Source organism: Monodelphis domestica, chromosome 2, assembly GCF_027887165.1.
Source record: "Monodelphis domestica isolate mMonDom1 chromosome 2, mMonDom1.pri, whole genome shotgun sequence".
NCBI classification, from domain to species: domain Eukaryota; kingdom Metazoa; phylum Chordata; class Mammalia; order Didelphimorphia; family Didelphidae; genus Monodelphis; species Monodelphis domestica.
In genome coordinates, this window is record NC_077228.1 from 535,819,204 (window position 1) to 535,838,948 (window position 19,745).

General features: G+C 50.6%; 1 protein-coding gene across 49 annotated transcripts in view; it reads right to left on the bottom strand.

Annotated features, from left to right (window-relative positions):
- LRRFIP1 (LRR binding FLII interacting protein 1) overlaps positions 1-19,745 on the bottom strand; it is a 170,649-nt gene that overhangs the window by 69,690 nt on the left and 81,214 nt on the right. For all 49 annotated transcript variants that reach the window (XM_056820073.1, XM_056820067.1, XM_056820065.1 and 46 more), the window contains exon 2: positions 4,668-4,754. In XM_056820073.1, the coding sequence (XP_056676051.1) occupies positions 4,668-4,754 (87 nt within the window). The remainder of the gene's footprint in view (positions 1-4,667; positions 4,755-19,745) is intronic.

Sequence of the window (19,745 nt, forward strand, 5' to 3'; positions counted from 1 at the left end):
TCCTTGAAAAGGGCAAAGGTAGCCTGGCCCAGGCTGAGCTCTGGGAGCTGGGCCCGGGCATCGGGGCGGCCTCACCCCACTCGTCAGTGTCAGATCCGGAGCAGCCGCCACATGACCTAAATCTCCTGAAGACAGTCTCGCCGTCGATGGCCCTGAGAGGAGGTCGGCGCGCTCGTGGCCTACATTGGCTTGTTTTAAAAACAAGAAACCTGCCCCCCACTCACAGCCTGTTCTGCGAATCCTTCTTGGTTTCTTGGCCCAGTTCAGGCCTTTTTTCAGGCTCTTACTTGGACTATTACTGCAAAGGCTACTCTTGGTCCTTTCCAGATCTAGGCATAGAACTCCAAGTCATTTCAGCTCTCTGGGCCTCAGTTTCCCCATCAGTAAAACCATGGGGATGGACTCAATGGCCTCTTCTACCCCAGGATCAGGATCCTTGGATTCTAAGTCACTTTAGCTCCCTGGGTCTCAGTTTCCCCATCAGTAAAATGTGGGGGTTGTATTTGAGGGCCTTGGAGGTCTTTTCTAGCTCTAGATCCAGTCAACCAGAGGCAGCTGAATGGGATAGAGAAATTGAGAGACAGAGACTGAGAGAGACAGTGAGGAGAGAGATGGAGAGGGAGGGAGAGAGACAGAAAGACAGAGAGAGGCAGAGACAGAGAGAGAAAGACAGAGAGAGAGAGAGAGAGACAGAGAAAGAGAAAGAGAGACAGAGACAGAGAAATATAGAGAGACAGAGAGAGACAGAGAGAGACAGAGAAAGAGAGAGAGACAGAGAAAGAGAGAGAGAGACAGAGAGAGAGACAGAGAGACACACAGAGTGGGAGAGAGACAGAGAGGAGAGAGATGGAGAGGGAGGGAGAGAGACAGAAAGACGGAGAGAGGCAGAGACAGAGAGAGACAGAGAGAGAGAGACAGAGAAAGAGAGAGAGAGAGAGAGGAAGGGAGAGAGACAGAGAGAGACAGAGAAAGAGAGAGAGACAGAGAAAGAGAGAGACAGAGAGAGAGACAGAGAGAGAGAGTGACAGAGAGAGACAGAGAGGAGAGAGATGGAGAGGGAGGGAGAGAGACAGAAAGACGGAGAGAGGCAGAGACAGAGAAAGAGAGAGAGAGAGAGACAGAGAGAGAGACAGAGAAAGAGAGAAAGAGAGAGACAGAGAAAGAGAGAGACAGAGAAAGAGAGAGAGACAGAAATAGAGAGACAGAAATAGAGAGAGAGAGAGGGAGAGACAGAGACAGAGACAAAGGAAGAGAGAGAGAGACAGGGAGGGAGAGAGAGAGAGAGAGAGAGAGAGAGAGACAGGGAGGAAGAGACAGAGACAGAGACAGAGACAGAGACAAAGGAAGAGAGAGAGAGACAGGGAGGGAGAGAGAGAGAGGGAGGGAGGGCCCACCAGGCCCATTCACTAAGCTGGGAGACGGATGGCTCCTCATCTGGCTCCGTCCCAGGCAGGGCCTCCCTCTGATGGCCGCTGGGGCAGGCGAGTGTTGAACAGATTTGCCTCGTCTCTTGAACGGTCCAGGGGAAGGCTTGGTGGGCCCAGGATGTCCCGGAGCAGCCTGAGGCTGCAGCCCCCCTTCCCATGGGCAGACTGGAGGCCGTCGAGGGCAGGAGGTGGGCAGCGCAGGAAGGGCCCAGGCCAGGGCGCCCGGAAGACAGAGGTGGGATCCCAAGCTGAGGCTATGCAGCATCGAGCTGCCAGCTCGGCGCCCCCCGCTAGAGGCGAAGGAGCGAGTTTTGATCCTGCTTCACCTTCTCTGTGCCCAGAAGGCTCCGAAGGGCTGTGACGATCTTGCTCGGTCCTGACAGGCTTTTATTCTCTGTTTGAGAGATGGGAAAAGACAGACGGGGCAAACAGAGGTCAAGTGACCTGACCAGGGTCACCCGGCTAGGATGTGTCTAAGTCTGGATCTGAGTCCTGGGGCTCCCGTGCTCTAACCAGCGGGCCCCGGAGCTGCCTGCAGTAGTGACGCTCAAGGCAGCGCCTGCTTCTGGCTTCCTTACAAATAAGAAATGCAAACAAAAAAGGGTCACTTAAGTGGTTTTCCACTGAAGGCCAAACAAATTAGTAAAGCAGCAGCGCGGGAGGGAGGGAGGGCCCTGGGGAGGGCTGCTTGCTAGGGGCGGAGTCGGCCTGAGCATCTTCCCTCTGAAATAGAATTTGATTCAAAGAAACAAGTTTTTGTTTCTTTGTTTTTCAAGTTAAGAAACTACTTATATGGGGGGGAAGGAGGGGGCAGAGAAACTTCTCTCCCTTCACTTTAAAAGAACACATTTGGACCATCTAAAGAGTGTGAGTAGATAGAGCGATGGTCCCAGAGTCGGGAGGTCCTGGGTTCAAACGTGGCCTCTGACCCTTCCCAGCTGAGTGACTCTGGACAAGTCACTTAACCCCAATGGCACCGCCCTTCCCTCTTCAGGAGGGTGGAATGTGGGTGGGAGCCATGCCCCAGGACCAGAGAAGGGCTGATGGCCTGGATTCCCCCCAAAAGCCTGCAAACGGCAGGTCAGCGAGTTGACCATCTGAAAATGGTCCGGTGCCCAAGGTAGGCTGTCCGCCTCCAAAGAAAGACTCACGGGAGCTGGGTGCGGATCCAGCACACAATGTTCGCTTTGGTTTATTTGGATTTGGTCTTACAGGATTCTTCTCTTACAAAGACGAACAAGAAGGGAAATTGTTCTGAGTGATCCTTCGTGGACAACCCGGATGGCTCAGGGAGGGGAGGAGGGGGTGGAGGGAGACGCCGTGTATGGGAAATTGTCATGACATATAACTGGCCAAATAAAAAGTATTTCCCAAAAGAGGAATGAAAAGCACTTGGCGTGCGCACGGACGGTGTGGTGAGGGGCGCCGAGGCCCGCTGCCAGGTTTCCCTAGGGGCACGGCAGCCTTGGAGACAGGGCTTTTTCTGGGTGAATGACGGTGTCCTTCGGGAGCCAAGGCCAGTCCAAGCTCCTTCACCATGGCCGTCTTTGGAGGGAGAACAGTGGGAGAAGAGAAGGGCCCAGACCCGGGGGGCGGCCAAGGGGAGGCGCCAGGCCTCTTCCAGAGGGGACTTCCGACGGCAGGACAGGAGGCAGGACGGGGATCTTCTCCGCTCGACCGAGCCCCACGTGTTCCAGGGCACCTGCCTCAGCCCCCTGTATAGCTCTCGGGACACAGTTGTCGCGCGCCCACTGTGCCAAGGGGTCGTCACAGCCTGCTGGTTCCCTGCCATCCTCGTGGTGTGGTGGCTGCCAGGCTCTACTTTCCTGGAGCCGAAAGTGAGCTGGGTGAGGGAGGCACCAAAGCGGGGTGAGCCGCCCTGCAAAGAGCTAGGCAAGTCCCTTCGCCAGAGGTGCTCGCCTTCCTGGAACTCCCCCACATATCGTGCCACCAACATCTCAGAGAACCGTCCTCGAGCCTCACCTTGGACACGAGGCGGCTGTGTGACCTTGGGTAAGTCACACCACTCAAGGTCTGAGGCATAAACTCTAGGGAAGGTGCAGAGCTACACAGCTCGCAGGACCATCTTCACCCAGGAGTCTTCTCCTGGCCCATCTCCAATATTTAGGCCGTGCGGCAAGCCTTCGTGACGCAGGAATCGGATTCAGGTCCCAGCTCGAACACGTGCTGGTCATGTGACCCTGGGCAAGTCACTTCCCTTGAAGGGCTTCAGGAAGCTCTCGAAGTGCTTGGGGGCCTGACATGCACAGGGAGCAGGAACTTCCTCATTTGGAGTTCCTCCCGTGGGTGATATCCCAGGTCTCGCCCTAATGCAGACCACAACACTGAGTGGCATCACAAAAACTGGGGCTGGCAGCGTCCGAGGGCAGGCTGACGGGTCTTCACGAGCCCCAGGGCCGTCGTTCCTCGGTCTGCTCCTTGTTGCCCCCGTGGACTCGGCCCCAGTCTCCCTGAGTGTGACAGTGTGTGTAAGTGTGTGTGAGTGTGTGTGAGCATGCGAGTGTGAGTGTGTATGTGAATATGTAAGTGTGTGTGTTTGTGAGTGTGTATGTATGTGTGTGTGAGTGTGTGAGTATGTGTAAATGTGTGAGTATGTGAGTGTGTAAATGTGTGGGAGTATGTGAGTGTGAGCGTGCACACGCACACCTAAATGCACACACGCACGTGCAGACACTGGATAGGAGGGCAGCTGTACGCATTACAAGTGAGCGCCCCCGTGAGGTCCCCAGAACGCCACGTACACTGCCCAGACCCACAGACCTGCGCATTCCTGTCCCACCAGGAAGGCGCCACGCCGCGCCGCTCTCACCTCGCTGCCTTAGCAAGGGGAGCCCCCAACTTCTACCCGAGCACCACACTTCACCGTCTCGGCCAGAGTCCCCCCGAAGACCCTTCAGCTGAGGGCGCCGGCTCCTCCCCAGAGCACTTCTGCCAGGAATGGCCGGGGCTCCCTCAGGCGCACCCCAAGACTTAGGCCAGCAGCACTGACCGTGGGAGCAGGCCCACCTTGTGCCTCTGGGCCTGGGGAGGATCAGCGGGGGCAGGGGAGGCTCCGGGAAAGCCCGGCGGGCACGAGCGATGACCCGCCTTCCTGGGCGCCTTTCCCAGGAGTTTGGATCCTACAAATTCGGCCCAAACTCAAGCAAGGCTCGAAGGAGGCGCCGATGAATGGACCCCCCAAAGGGCCACCCGGGGGAGGGTCTTAGAGAAGCTCTTTACCTCCTTCTGCTGTCTCTCCAGCTCCTTCATGCGGATCTCTCGAGCCTCGGCCCGGGCGGCTCTCTTGGCGGCAAGTCGGGCTTCAGCCTAACAAAGAGAAGAGCTCCAGTTAATGCTTCGTGGATGCCACAGAGCGCAGGGCCCGACGCTGAAACTTGGTCCCCTTCCAGTTGAATTCAGGGCGTCCTCAAGAGTTCCGATCCCAGCTCCTGCCCACATGGGGACCCCCCGCCCCCACGAGGTCTCCTCAGCCCAGGGAGGCCCCTTCTTTCCCGGGGTGGAAAGCCAGAGGGGGAAGAAGGGCTCCAGATAACAATCGCCTCTTCCTCCTGGTCCGCTCTGGGACGCGTCGGAACAAGCCTGCTTTCCCTCCCTCTGGAGGTCTGGCTGGCCCTCGGGTACCTCGGAGCCGGCTTCTCCCCATCTTCCCGCCCCTCTCGCACGACCTGCCCTTCCCTCCCGCCCAGGCCCTTGGAAGCTGGCTCTCCTCTGCTCTCGCTCAGCCTCCTCTTAGTGATCTCACCCACTCCCAAGGCTCAGCGACCGTCTCTGCGAGGACCACTCCCATGTCTACACGGCCTGCCTTCCTCTATCTGGAGCTCCAGGCATCTCCACTTGGGCATCTCAAACCGAACAAGTTCACAAAAGGAGCTCTTTATTTTCCTCCTAGACACCCTGGCTTCCTCTGAACTCCTCCATTGCTGTCCACTCCTCTGGTGCCCACATTCCCAACCCACAAGGTCTCTAGCCCCAAGCCTTCACTTGCAGTGACCCCAGACATCCAATCAGTCCAGGCGATTCTACACTGCACCTCAGACCACAATCACTCCGGGCCAGATCATCGTCCACTCCCACCTGGACTACCGCACTAGCCTTCCACAGGGCTCCAGGCTCGCCTTTCTTCCCAGGACCATCAAGATAAAATTCCTGAAGATGAGATCAGACTATGGCGTGCCCCTGGCTGGAATGTTTTCCTGCCGATGACTCTGGAACCCCCAGCTGCCTTCAAGACTCAGCCCTTTGGCCACCTTCTTCAAGTGGCCTTCCCAGATTCACTCTGACGTTATCCCTGCACCCTCCAACATCTCTTTGTAGCTATCTTTGCAGTTGTTTTGGAGTCATTTCAATCATATCTACCTCTTCATGACCCAATTTAGGATTTTTTCTTGGCAGAAATACTGGACTAGTTTGCCATTTCCTTCTTCAGCTCATTTTACATATGGGGAAACTGAGGTAAGCAGAGTGAAGTGACTCGCTCAGGGCCACATGACTAAGTAAGGATCTGACACCAGATCAGAACTCAGGAAGATGCGTCTTTGTGACTCCAGGCCCAGTGATCTCTACACTGTTATCTAGCCTCTGACTCTAGAGACAGGACTCCTCTTTTTGAGATAAGACCCTGGTTCAAATCCCCTCGGACCTTCCTAAACCATGACTCTGACCACGTTGCTTCCCCTAATCAACAAACTCCAGTGGCCCTTTATTTCCTCCAGGGATTAACTATGGAACTCAGGCTGTCAGATTCCTTCCTTCATAACCCAGTGATTCCTACCTTGCCGTCTTCTTATACCTCACTGCCTTGGTTCCTTGCACAAACATTCCACGTCCTGACTCCATGTTTCCACTGGCTGACACCCACACCTGGCACACTCTCCCTCCTCATTTCCAGCTCCCGGCATCCCTGGCTTCCTTTAAGCCTTGGCCAAAGTCCCACCTTCTGTAAGAAACCTTTCCCAGTCTTCCTTAATCTTAATGCCTTCCCTCTGAACTGCTTACTCTCGATTTTGAGATAGCTAGGGAGCACTATACTGCCCAGGGTGTTGGGCCAGGCATTAGGAAGACCCGAGTTCAACTCTGGCCTTAGGCACCTACTAGCTGTGTGACCTTGGCCAAGTCACATAACTTCTGTATGCTTTGGCTTCCTCATCTGCAAAAATGGAGAAATTAATAGCACCTATCTCCCAAGGATGTAGTGAAGATTAAGTGATGAAATAATTATGAAGTACTTATCTTGGTGCCTGGTACACAGTAAACACTATGTAAATGTTAGTTATTATTTAAAATTCTATCCTGTATGTAACTCATTTGCACAGTTTCTGCATGAGGGTTCCCTCAGTAGACCATGAGCTCCTTGAAAGCTGGGATTTTTCTTTTGCCCTTTCTTTATAACTTTATAACTTAGCACAGTTGGCTTGGCACATAGTAGGTGCTAGTTGATTGACATGGACTTTTTTTGTGAGTCTGAGCAAATTACTTAACCTCCCTGGGCCTTGGTTTCCTCGTTTGAAAAATGAAAGTTGGGGGGCAGCTGGGTAGCTCAGTGGATGGAGAGCCAGGCCTAGAGATGGGAGGTCCTAGGTTCAAATCTAGCCTCAGACACTTCCCAGCTGTGTGACCCTGGGCAAGTCACTTGACCCCCATTGCCTAGCCCTTACCACTCTTCTGCCTTGGAGCCAATACACAGTATTGACTCCAAGATGGAAGGTAAGGGTTTAAAAAAAATAAAGAAAAGAAAAATGAAAGTTGTACTAGATGGTCTCTGAAGTTCCTTCTAACTCTATGGCTAGGATTCCATATAATTCTCTATCAGCTATTTCTATGATTATTATTTCTTCTCCACTCTAGTAATAGGGAAGCTGAGTGGTACAGTGGATAGAGTTCTGGACCTAGAGTCAGGAAGACCAGAGTTCAAATCAGTTGCCTCAGTTTTCTCATCTGTAAAATGAGCTGGAGAAGGAAATGGAAAACCTCTCCAGGATCTCCGCCAAGACAATCCCAAACAGTGTCATGAAGAGTCAGACGTGATTAAAATGACTGAACAATAACAACAAACAATCTAGCATATTGTGAGGTGCCATGTGAGACAGACAAAAGTCGTTAGAAGCACACAGTTCCTGCCTATGAGGAGCTTATACTCTCCTGGGGAAAGAGACGGGCAAATTAGAAGCCATTTGGCCACTCTTTTCTTTCCTTTTTCTTCTCTTTTTGGCCACACTCGGCAGTAAGCCTGAGGTTTTATGCATAAAAGGTCACTCCACAACATGCCTAGCTTGGGATTGTAAGCACAGTAATGAGGCTCCTTTTCATTCCCTCCAACGAAAGATAAGCCGCACAGCGGTGCCAATCACGCTCAAGGTCAGCCTCAAATATGCCAAAGTGTGCAGCACTTCTCCAGGTTCCGCATACCACCCAGCCCCCAAGAGCAGCAGTTCTTAGCCTGTGGTTTGCGAGTTTCTTTTTGAAATATTTGGCTAACAACATTGCAAAATAATTGGCTTCCTTTGCAATCCCAAGTGTTTTGTTTTATACATTTAAAATGTAATCGTGAGAAGGGGTGCCCAGAGCTCACCAGATTGCCACTGGGGTCCAGAGCACGGAAAGGGTGAAGAACTCCCCTGCCTTCAAACAACCATTTAAACTCTCTCATGTTTGTGTCTAAGCCTCAGCAATACCCATATGCGAGCACATACAAGCAAGTCCAGATTACTTAGTCATGTCAGCAAAGTCCTAATGACTGAATGAACTGGCTGAAGGACAGCCTCCATTCATGTACCAGCCTGCAAAGGGAAAACAACCTATGACTCGAACCCTCTGTCCACACCCAGACAAAGTCCTGTAGCGGAGATGGAAGAAAACTCTAAAGTAGTCCTTGAAATTTGCTTTTTCAAGAAGATAGCAGCAACCACATGCTTCTTTAAATTAGCCCTGAAGGCAGCTAAATTGCTCAGTGGGTAGAGAGTCAGTTCAGGAAATCAGAGGTCCTCGGTTCAAATCTAACCTCAGACATTTCTTAACTGTGAGACCCCGAGCAAGTCATTTAACTCCATTGCTTTGCCATCTGCCTTGGAACTACTTAGTATTGATTTCAAGATGGAAGTCAAGGGCTTAAAAAATTAATTTATCCTGCCCTTGGGACCCATCAGTAGTCCTTTCAGCTTGTTTTTTCCTGCTTTTGTAAAACTCCTGGAAGAGCCATCTCTACTCATTGCTTCTATTTCCTCACCATCCACCAACTCCTTCCAATATGACTTCTGCACCTGTCTCCTTCCATTCTACTTTTTTTTAAAACCCTTATCACCTTCCAATACTGTGTATTGGTTCCAAGGCAGAAGAGTGGTAAGGGCTAGGCTATGGGGGTCAAGTGACTTGCCCAGGGTCACACAGCTGGGAAGTGTCTGAGGCCAGATTTGAACCTAGGACCTCCCATCTCTAGGCCTGGCTCTCCATCCACTGAGCTGCCTCCTCCTTCCACTCTACTTAAGGGGGCTCCTAGAGGTCTCAGATGACCTAGGCACTGCCAAATCATGTAGTCTGTTGGCAGATCCCAAATCTTTGGGGGGTATTCTTCCTCTGCCCAAGGTCCAAGTGTAATGAAATGGATAGAGTGTTGGACTTGGAGTCCAGAAGATGCAGGTTCAAATCCCACCTCTGATACTATTAGACATGACCAAAGACCATAATCTTCCTGGTTCTCAGTTTCCCACTCTGTAAAAGAGGGCTGGACTAGATGGCCTCCAAGGGGAGGAAACTGGGGGGATTTGAACGAGTAGTTAATTGTGAGAACTGAGTGAACTCCATCTCGTGACTCAGTTCTGGAGCTAGCTTAGTTCCCTTCTCTTCAATGATGGGTCTAGTCCAAATTCCGTCTTGTAAGAAAGCTTTACTGAATTGTTGGAATTGGAAGAAAACCTTCTTGGGTTGCTTGAAACTAGCCCTGCATGACTTCTGCCGAGGAATGCTATCCACCTCCAGAGAAAGAACTGCTGGAGTCAGATGCAGATCAAAGAGATTATCGTTCACGGCAGGGCAGCTTATTTCTGGCTTGATTTGGGGGCTTGCGATCTGCATGAGTGTGTGCTTACAACAATATAGACCAATATAGAAGTGCACGTTTGGTCCAGATCCAATTGCTTACCATCTCCGAGTGGGGGGAGGGAGACAGTTTGGCTCTTTTAATTTTGGGAAACGTATGTTGAAAATCATGATTACATGTAATTGGGAAAATAAAATCTCTGAGTTAAAAAAAGAAACTAGCCCTGCATGGCTGGGAAACTGGACCGCCTCTCCCTGTGCTTAGAGAGCCTTAACCAAAGACCTAGGCTTTATGGACTAGAAACCCAGTCAGATCCAAAGACTGATGAAGAACATCTCAAGCAACCCACATGACTTATCAGAAAACTGGCCCAATCCCGGCCAATCAGTTATTGTTTGCATGTTCCTTTGGTTGTTTACAGACACTTGGGGAGAAGTGGGCGCCTCTTTTTCTGAATTCAGGGAATTATACTGTTCACTCTCCCCCCAACTTTGAAAGCCCAATCTTTCATCCAATTAGAAATCAGATTACTTAATGTATTGTTTCCTTTCAATGAATTGGCCTTATTTGATTGGTTGTTTTTAATGTAGAAAAGTCTATCTCCTCCTGTATTCAGGGTCCAGGCCTTAACTGAGGAAGGGGCCTAGCCTTGACTTGTTGGGCAACCCACCTGCATTGCTTAATAAATTGATAGGCTCAGAAGCTCAAACTTTGTTTCCTCAGTCATTCCATCTCTCACCCATCACCCAAGTCTCTCTAGCTATAAATACACGATCCTAGGACTCTTAGGCATGGATCACAGGATTACTGGGCTACCTCAGATGCAATCCCCTCGATTTCCTGAACAAGAAACTGAGGACCAGGACAGTTATGTATTGTGTCCAAGGTCACAGGAGTATAAGCACCAGAGGGGAGATTCGAACCCTGATCCTTGGACTTCAGATAGTGCTCTTCCCACTGAACTATACTACCTCCAAGGGCATAGGCTAAAACCTGAACTCTTCAGTTTAGGATTAGAGACCCTTCCCACAATATGGCTCCAACCTATCTTCCTGGTTTGGTTTCACACTATTGCCCTGCTGACTTGTTCTGCCATCTTGGCTGAATCCTTCTCTCTCTGAATTCATGTGAGACACATTCTCAAGGAGCTCTCCATACTGAGATCCTCCTATTCCTTCCAGGCTCAACGCAGATATCACCTACTCCAGGAAGCCCTCCATCCTGTTTCTCCCATCTCAAATACACGCTCTGGGGTTTCTGTTGGCCTTCATCATATTCTGCCACATCCTTAAATCTTATCTGTACGCCATTAGATGGCAAACATTGTTTAGGGCAGGGGCCATAGGGCTCCTTTATCTTGGGGTTCCCTGTTGTTCCTCTAAAAATGTTGAAAAATGACTTCAAACATCAGGAGCTGGTATACTGAAGTCAAACAACAGGCATTTAATAAGTGCCCATCCTGTACCAGGCACATTGGTAAGCCCTAGGGATATACATCCGCAAATCCTCACCCTCAAGGACCTTTCATTCTAATGAAGAAAGAAACAATTACACGAGAAAGAAACATAAGGGGAGCCGCTAGGTGGTTTAGTGGAGAGAGAGCAGGCCTGGAGATGGGAGGTCCTGGGTTCAAATCTAGTCTCAGACAAGGTCTAGCTGTGTGACCTTGGACAAGTCACTTCACTGCTATTGTTATAGCTCTGATGTCTTTGATCTAAGGCAGAAGGTAAGGGTTAAAAACCAAACCAAAACAAAGCCATCTGTCAGAGGGAAGACCTTAGTAGGAGGGGGAGCTGGGAGTGCTGATCACTCACGCAGGAGATGATGCTTGACCTGAGTTCGGAAGGAAAGAAAGTCGAGGCCCACGAATGAGACTTCTAACTGGGACTCAGGGGTTCGGTGTCGTCCGTGACCACGGCTGAGCTAGCTGCTGATCAGCGGCCAATCCCACAACCCGCCCCAGCCCCGACGTCCTCAAGAGAATGACGACATTTCTACAAGCTCAGGAAAATGCTCTGCAAACCTCCAGCACGCCAAAGATGGATTCTTATTCTTTGACGCTCAATGAACCTCCTCATGGGGCCTCCCCCCAACTTCGGACCTCTCGAGCGATGACAGGCCTGACCAGGGACAAGGAAAACGCTTCCTTGGAGGCTGGAGGGGGAGATGAGAGGTTCTCGTGCTCAAGGCAGAGGAAGGGAGTTCTAGGGACACAAACGCCTTTTCCCCTTTGGAATTCTTTAATTTTATAGACTTGGGGGACAAAACCAACCCATTTCTGCTCCCACTGGGGGAGCTTTCATTCAAGGCTTCATTCTTGTTCTCCTGGGGTTAGACTTAGAACAAAAAAGGGAACTCGGAGGTCACTCACAGATGAGTAAACCGAGGCCCAGAGATAAGTGATCTATGGAGCAGCGAAGGGCTTCCGAGGCCAAGTCTAACCACCTATTACATGAGGGGAAACTGAGGCTCACAGAGGCACCCCGTCATTTTACAGAGGAGGCACACGCTGATTGGCCCATGGTCACCCAGGTGGACAGAGAGCTGCGCTCTGAAGCCGGATCCTGATACCAAACTCAGCCCTTCCACCGAGCCTGGTTCCCCCCTTTCTAATTTTGAACTTGCCCTCAAGACAGCAGCTTTCGTTCTCCCGACACATTTGAGATCTGAAACAAACCTTCTTGCCGCAATGACAAAATGATGCTCATGTGCCTCCTCCTCGCACTATCAGTGTGGACGACGAGCGACTCACGTCCCCAGAAAGCACTCCGAGTTCTCCTCGGGGACGCCCAGACCCACGAAATCTGCTTTATTTGCTTTGGGCCCATTTTACGACAGTTCGGCGACTTGTTCGGTGCCATGTCTGTGGGCTCTTAGTTTAAATCTACCCAAGCTGAAAGGCTGTGCGTGCCTCCCCTGCCCTGTCCATTCTTCCATCAAAAAGCATCTCTTAGGGCTTGCTAGGTGCCAGGCTCTGACCAAGCCTGGGGATACAGACCCTGGGGAACGGCTGGCACTTCCATTGGGCTTTGAGCTCAGCAAAGGGCTTCGGGGCTCCCCCACCCATCCCTCTCTGCCCAAAGCCACCCCCCCCCAGTTTGGGGACTTGGAGGAGGTGTTCACAGAAGAGGGGGAGAGCCCAGCGATCCCAAGAGCATGGAGCTTCTACTATGACGCCAGGGGAAACGGCAGTGGGGAGGCTAAGCCGGCTGCCCGGCTCCCCAAGGTGCCTCCAGAGCACCCAGATGGAGTAGAGAAGCGCCAAGTACTGGCCCCCACCCCCACCGGGTTCTACTCCCGGGAGGGTGATTAGCCATGGCAGGCTTTGAGATTCTCTCATAAAAAGCACTGGGCTGGCGGGGCTCAAAGAATTCTAAATTAGGAAAAACAGCTTTGCTTGGCCTCCTGTCCTGGGAATACAGGCTTTAAAAGGGCAGCAAAGGCTTGTTCACAAACACCCTGAGCATCTCGCTGAAGTGGGGTCCCTCAGCTTCTCAGGGCTCCAGCGAGGCCCCCAGAAACCCCACGTCCGTGTAAGCGAGGAAGCATCGGACCCAGAGACCAGGCCGCCACACCGAAATCCACTCAAAACAAGCGTGGCGCAAGCAGCCTGTCAGGAAGTGCCTTTTCTGTCAGAGAATTCGACCGGCCACCTTTCAAAGTCCAGGCCAAGAGCTAGGAGGGACCTCAGGGCCAGCTGGTCGCTTTACACATGGGGAAACCGGAGGAGAAAATAGAGACAAGAATTGGAAAGAACAGCAGAGGTTCAACACCCTCATTTTACAGGGAGAGAGAGACAGACAGACCAAGAGACAGAGAGATACAGAGAGAGACAGACAGACCAAGAGACAGAGAGACAGAGAGAGAGAGATACAGAGAGACAGACAGACCAAGAGATAAACAGAGAGAGAGAGAGGCAGAGACAGACAAAGAGGGAGAGATGGATGAAGCGGTAGACTGTACCATTCCATTTGGACCCCAATAGGTGATTTCATTGTGTGTGTAGTTTGAGAATAATTGTAGCTCAGCCACTTCCTTCTCCTTGGATGACTGGAGTAAGTCATTTCCTATTTCTGGGCCTCAGTTTCCCCATACATTAAACCAGGGAGCTGGTCTGGATGCTATCTCAGGCTCCTTGTAGCTTTCGATCTTGGATAGTATGAAGAGCCCCCCACAGGGCCGTGTTACTGCCAAGGCACAAATCCGTTGGAAGCTTTGGCAAATCCAGGAAAGGGAAATCTCCCGGAGAAGATGAACATGGAACAGGAAGGAAAGGACCGGCCACTCTGGCCCTCAGGAAGGTGACTCGTGTTGGAAGGGCCGGTCCACACTGCCACACATCACAGGGGCCTTTGTACCATCCACTCAGGGGGCCTCAATGCAAAGCGATGCTTGATTACTCTACATGGACTTAGCAGAGTTTATCCCATCCTCTACCTTAAGGGAAGACCTCCCGGCTGCTGCTTTCTCATGGGTCAGTTCAGGGTGGCTGAAAAGCCTAACTAGGCCAGGGGGTCTAGAAACAATCTGCTTCGCTGGGACGCATGAAAGCCCTGGATTTAAGAGGCAACGAGGAAAAAATGGGGGCAGCTGGGTAGCTCTGTGGATTGAGAGCCAGGCCTAGAGATGGGAAGTCTTAGGTTCAAATCTGGCCTCAGACACTTCCCAGCTGTGTGACCCTGGGCAAGTCACTTCACCCCCATTGCCTAGCCCTGACCACTCTTCCTCCAGAACCCACCAAGGAAAGGCAAGTTTTACTGAGGGACTCAGGCGAAATGCACAAAAGACCTCCAGCTAAAAGGAAACTTTCCTCTCTACTCCCTTTCCTTCTTCTCTTCCTTCCTTCTTCCTCCCCCACCCCTACCCCCTTCGATTCCCTGCTCTCCCACCATGGTAGGGCACTGGGGAAAAGACCAATAGGGGAAGAAAAATGGGCGTCCTGAATTGGGCACAGCCCTTCCCTCCTCCTCCCCTGGGAACAAGCCTCAGCCTCCATTGACCACCAGACGCCAACAGCCTTTAATGAACCGTCTCCCACCAGAACCCAGGAGGCTGGATGTCTCAAAGGCCACGAGCCCTCCCGTAGGGCGATGAGAACAGCTGTTTGTTCCATGACTAACTTAGAAAGGGACCGTGCGTGCCCACTAGCCGTAAAAGGGAATTTCTTGGTGCTCGGCGCTCTTCCCTGCCATGAAACAGCTCTGGCTTAGAGTTACCAAAACAAGGAAAGGAAAACCTGAGACGGACAGAACAGGGAAATGAAGCGGAACCTGAGCGTGGCCAGAGTGCAGAGGCCAAGAGAGCCCAATGGGTTTGCCAACAGAGGCCGGCCAGGCGGCGAGCACTCCTACAGAAACTCTCCCCGCTATTCAGTGACTCAGGAGCAGTAAAAGGGTCCCCCAGCATCGAGGCCATGTGACCTGTCTAGGAAGCTCCTAAGCCAACTAGATCTCAGGATGTCGGAGGATTTGGAGCATATTTGGAGCATATTTGGGGTATATTTGGGGCATATTTGGAGCATATTTGGGGTATATTTGGGGCATATTTGGAGTATATTTGGGGTATATTTGGGGCATATTTGCAGTATATTTGGGGCATATTTGGAGCTTATTTGGGGTATATTTGGAGCATATTTGGGGTATATTTGGGGCATATTTGGGGTATATTTGGAGCATATTTGGGGTATATTTGGAGCATATTTGGGGTATATTTGGAGCTTATTTGGGGCATATTTGCAGTATATTTGGGGCATATTTGGGGTGTATTTGGAACATATTTGGGGTATATTTGGAGCATATTTGGGGTGTATTTGGAGCTTATTTGGGTCATATTTGGAGCATATTTGGGGTATATTTGGAGCATATTTGGGGTATATTTGGGGCATATTTGGGGCATATTTGGGGTATATTTGCAGTATATTTGGGGCATATTTGGAGCTTATTTGGGGTATATTTGGAGCATATTTGGGGTATATTTGGGGTATATTTGGAGCATATTTGGGGTATATTTGGAGCATATTTGGGGTATATTTGGAGCTTATTTGGGGCATATTTGCAGTATATTTGGGGCATATTTGGGGTGTATTTGGAGCATATTTGGAGCATATTTGGGGTATATTTGGGGCATATTTGGAGTATATTTGGGGTATATTTGGGGCATATTTGCAGTATATTTGGGGCATATTTGGAGCTTATTTGGGGTATATTTGGAGCATATTTGGGGTATATTTGGGGCATATTTGGGGTATATTTGGAGCATATTTGGGGTATATTTGGAGCATATTTGGGGTATATTTGGAGCTTATTTGGGGCATATTTGCAGTATATTTGGGGCATATTTGGGGTGTATTTGGAACATATTTGGGGTATATTTGGAGCATATTTGGGGTATATTTGGAGCTTATTTGGGTCATATTTGGAGCATATTTGGGGTATATTTGGAGCATATTTGGGGCATATTTGGGGCATATTTGGGGCATATTTGGGGTATATTTGCAGTATATTTGGGGCATATTTGGAGCTTATTTGGGGTATATTTGGAGCATATTTGGGGTATATTTGGGGCATATTTGGGGTATATTTGGAACATATTTGGGGCATATTTGGAGCATATTTGGGGTATATTTGGAGCATATTTGGGGTATATTTGGAGCTTATTTGGGGCATATTTGCAGTATATTTGGGGCATATTTGGGGTGTATTTGGAACATATTTGGGGCATATTTGGAGCATATTTGGGGTGTATTTGGAGCTTATTTGGGTCATATTTGGAGCATATTTGGGGTATATTTGGAGCATATTTGGAGGATAGCAGGGCTGAAATTGGGGCAAGTGGCTCTTGGCTGATCTGCAGCTCTTTGGGCTAACCTTTGGCTTAGCATGGACCTCTTCTGCCTCGCCTGTACTGACTCCCGAAAGGCCTTCTCTAGAGGTCCAGGGAATGTCTCATTCTCGAGCTTCTTTAATGAACAGACTAGCATTCTCGGCTTAGATCCCTGATGGGCAAACACAAGGACAGGAGCTTGATCTGGGCTAAGGAAGGGGCAGAACTAATGCTTTTATTTGTAGAGGGAATTCTCAGGTGAGAATACAGAAGCGTCTTTGAAAACATACTTTTATAGAACTCCCAACAGCGTAGGCAGCAGCTAGGTGCCAGGCCTGTCGTCTTCATGAGTTCAAATCCAGCCTCAGACGCTTCCTAGCTGTATGACCCTGGGCAAGTCACCTAACCCCTACTGCCTAATCCTTATGCTCTTCTGCCTTGAAGCCAATTGAATATGTAAGACGGAAGGTAGGGGGCTAAAAAAAAAGTATAGACAGCACTAGCCAAGGTAAAATCTCCTCGCTGCCACGAGCAACATGAAATGAGGATAATGCTCCAGATTTTATTAAAAAGGCACCTTTTGTGCCTTCTCCCTTCCTCCCGGAGCCTCCCTCTGAGGTCCCTTCATCGCACACCAAACACTGGCTGTGATGTCCTATCATTTCCGGATAGCATCTCTCTTCCTCCATTTCCACCTCAAAGTCAAGGAAAGGGAACAGCTTGAGAAGAAATCTGAGCAAATCTTCCTGGCCTAGGATTACCTGAGAAGTTCCAAAGTATCAACAGAATTGGTAACAAAGGAGAGTTCCAGATTCGTCTGTCTATGGGAGTTTCCCCAACCAAGTCTGGCCCCATCAGCTAAGGTGGAGCCAAGTAGCTCCTTCCAGAAACCAGATGGAGTCTGGCCTCCAACACGTCCTAGCCAGGTGACCCTGGGCCAGTCACTTCACCCCCATTGCCCAGCCTTATTGCTCTTCTCTCTTGGAACCAACACACAGGATGGATTCTGAGATGATGGGGAAAAGTTAAAAAACATAAACAAAAAAATGGAAATACAGGGAAGAGGTGATGGTGGTGTTTTTGACTGTTTCTACTTGAAAGAAATGGGCTCATGAGGAAAGACAGGTTTGGGAGAAGACGGCTTATGAAGAGGATGATCTTTGGAATTCTGGGCCTCTGCTTTAAATATCGGGATGCCTGGCCAGCACGAAGATATTCCAAACAAGGTTTGGAAGTCGTTTACAAACCTAATTAAAAAAACTGAATAGGAAAGGGGGGGTTGGCACATGTATACACCCACCAACCAAAAGGCAGAGCTGGGAAGAAGCTTGAAGCTCTTTTGAGTCATGGATCCCCCTTTGGCAATCTGACGCCACTCAGAAAAATTAAAAAACTCCTGACCTGCCTTAGAATCCGTGCTGTGCATTGGCTCCATGACAGAAGGGCGCGAAGGGCTAGGCCATGGGGTTAGGTGACTTGGCCAGGGTCACCCAGCTAGGAAGTGTCTGAGGCCAGACTGGAACCATGGACCCCCATCTCTAGGCCTGGCTCTCCATCCATGGAGCCACCCAGCTGCCCCTGGCTGGATGCTTTTTATCAATGATTTGGATAAGGGTCTGCTTTAATCTGCAGATGCTGAGTGACTGGTGGGGACTTCGGGACTCAAAAGGATCCTGACAAATTTGAATGCTAGCAGGAAGCTTCATGAGGACAAGGGTAAAACCTTATCATTAAATGTAAAGAATCACCCTCCAAAAGTACAAAAGGATGGGGCAAGGTGGGGACAGAACACTGGGTTCAACATTGGGAAGACCCGAGTTCAAGTTCTGATACAGACACACAACAGCTGGGACACCCATCTTGGGGGAGTTTTCCCACCTCAGCACTGCTCGAGGCCTTTTCTGGGCACCCCATCACACCCAGGAAACTCATCTGGGATTTTTTTGGCTGCCGGGTCCCGGGCTCTCGCCTTGCCTGCCTGGATGCTGCGCCGGAGAGCAGGGCCGGGGGCTCTGGGCCACGGGAAGGAGGCACTTGGCGCAGGCTCAGCTCCCCTCTTGTCAAGGGTGAAATTATGATTGAGACTGATAAAATCTAAATTTAAATGGTCGCCAAGGGAAATCCCAAATAATAAAATATACAAATTAGCTGCCAAATTTTATGGTGATTTAATTACAACGGGGGAAGAAAATATTAGAGGAAGAGAGAGAGGGAGAGAAGGAAAGGAATTTAACTCAAAAACCGCTCTGGCTCAGGCTGAGCCAAAGCAGGACTTTAAGGCCCTGGAGAGCCAAGGCAGAGAAAGAGGTCAGTTCTTATCACTCACGTGACCAGTCTGAAGGAAAGCTGTCTGCGGGGCTCCTCCAAGCTCGAGCTCCAGGATCGAACTGAATTCTAGCCCTCTCCACAGGAAGTCATGAGAACTCCAGAGGCTGTTCTCTACCTCACTTCCTGTGTCTCACATGTGCCAATGGTGGCTCAGGCTAGACTTAGGACAGCCTGGAGGTCTGTCCTTTTTTGCACATGGCTGTTGAAGGCCATTTTCTCAGATAATTAAATCTTGAGTTGGATGCAGCCCTTCCTCATCTTGTTAAACTAAGAAGGGTGGAGAATGTAGAGTTTCCCAAGACCTGCTTCTGTCATTCCAAGTATCTCCATTGTTACTGATCAGGAAATAGCTAAATCACATCTTCTAAAGAATGGCCTGATTAGGGTGGAAGAGTTTTGAAATTCACACTCTCCTGCCTCCCTTCCTGGAACCTGGGAGGACCAGCGGCTTCCCTAAAGGAGCCTGGCATCCTAAAGCTGGTTCTGCTGCCTTTTGTGCATCCTTTTGTGAATCCCGGCTGCACAACTGCTGACTGGCAGTGGAGGGAGTTTCCCCCCAATAAAGTCACAGGGCTGGCCTCCCTCCATCCTGCTCCTCTCCCTGGACCCAGGCCAAGGTGCAGGGAAAAAGCCTTTTGCGGAGCCTCTACGGCGAGGCCCTGTGGACACAACTTCGACTAAAACCAGCCAGTGCTTTAGGAACTTCTTGGAGCCTCACCACAATCCCGTGAGGGAGGTGTTAGCCTCATTTTACAGGGGAGGAAACTGAGGCAAGTAGCCTACCATCCTCACAAACTGCGTTCCAGACAAACGGGATTCTAGGGGCTCTTCTCCAAACCTGGCCTTCTGGAGAAGCCTTCCCCTGGCCCTGAGCACCCTCCCTCCTCAGCTCTGACCCTCAGTGTCCTCGCCCAGGGGATGCCGCCTCCGGGAAGCCCCCCACCTAGCCAGTCTCTCTCCCTAGGTCTGGCCTTGGTCCAGCTCTCCCTGCCTTCTCTCTGCATGTCGGGGGCCTGAATGCCCACTTTTCGGTTCATTTACTAGCTTGGGATCTAGGAGCGACTGGTCCAAGCCAAGGAGCCCATTGACCCGGGTGACCCCCAAGGAACGTTTCC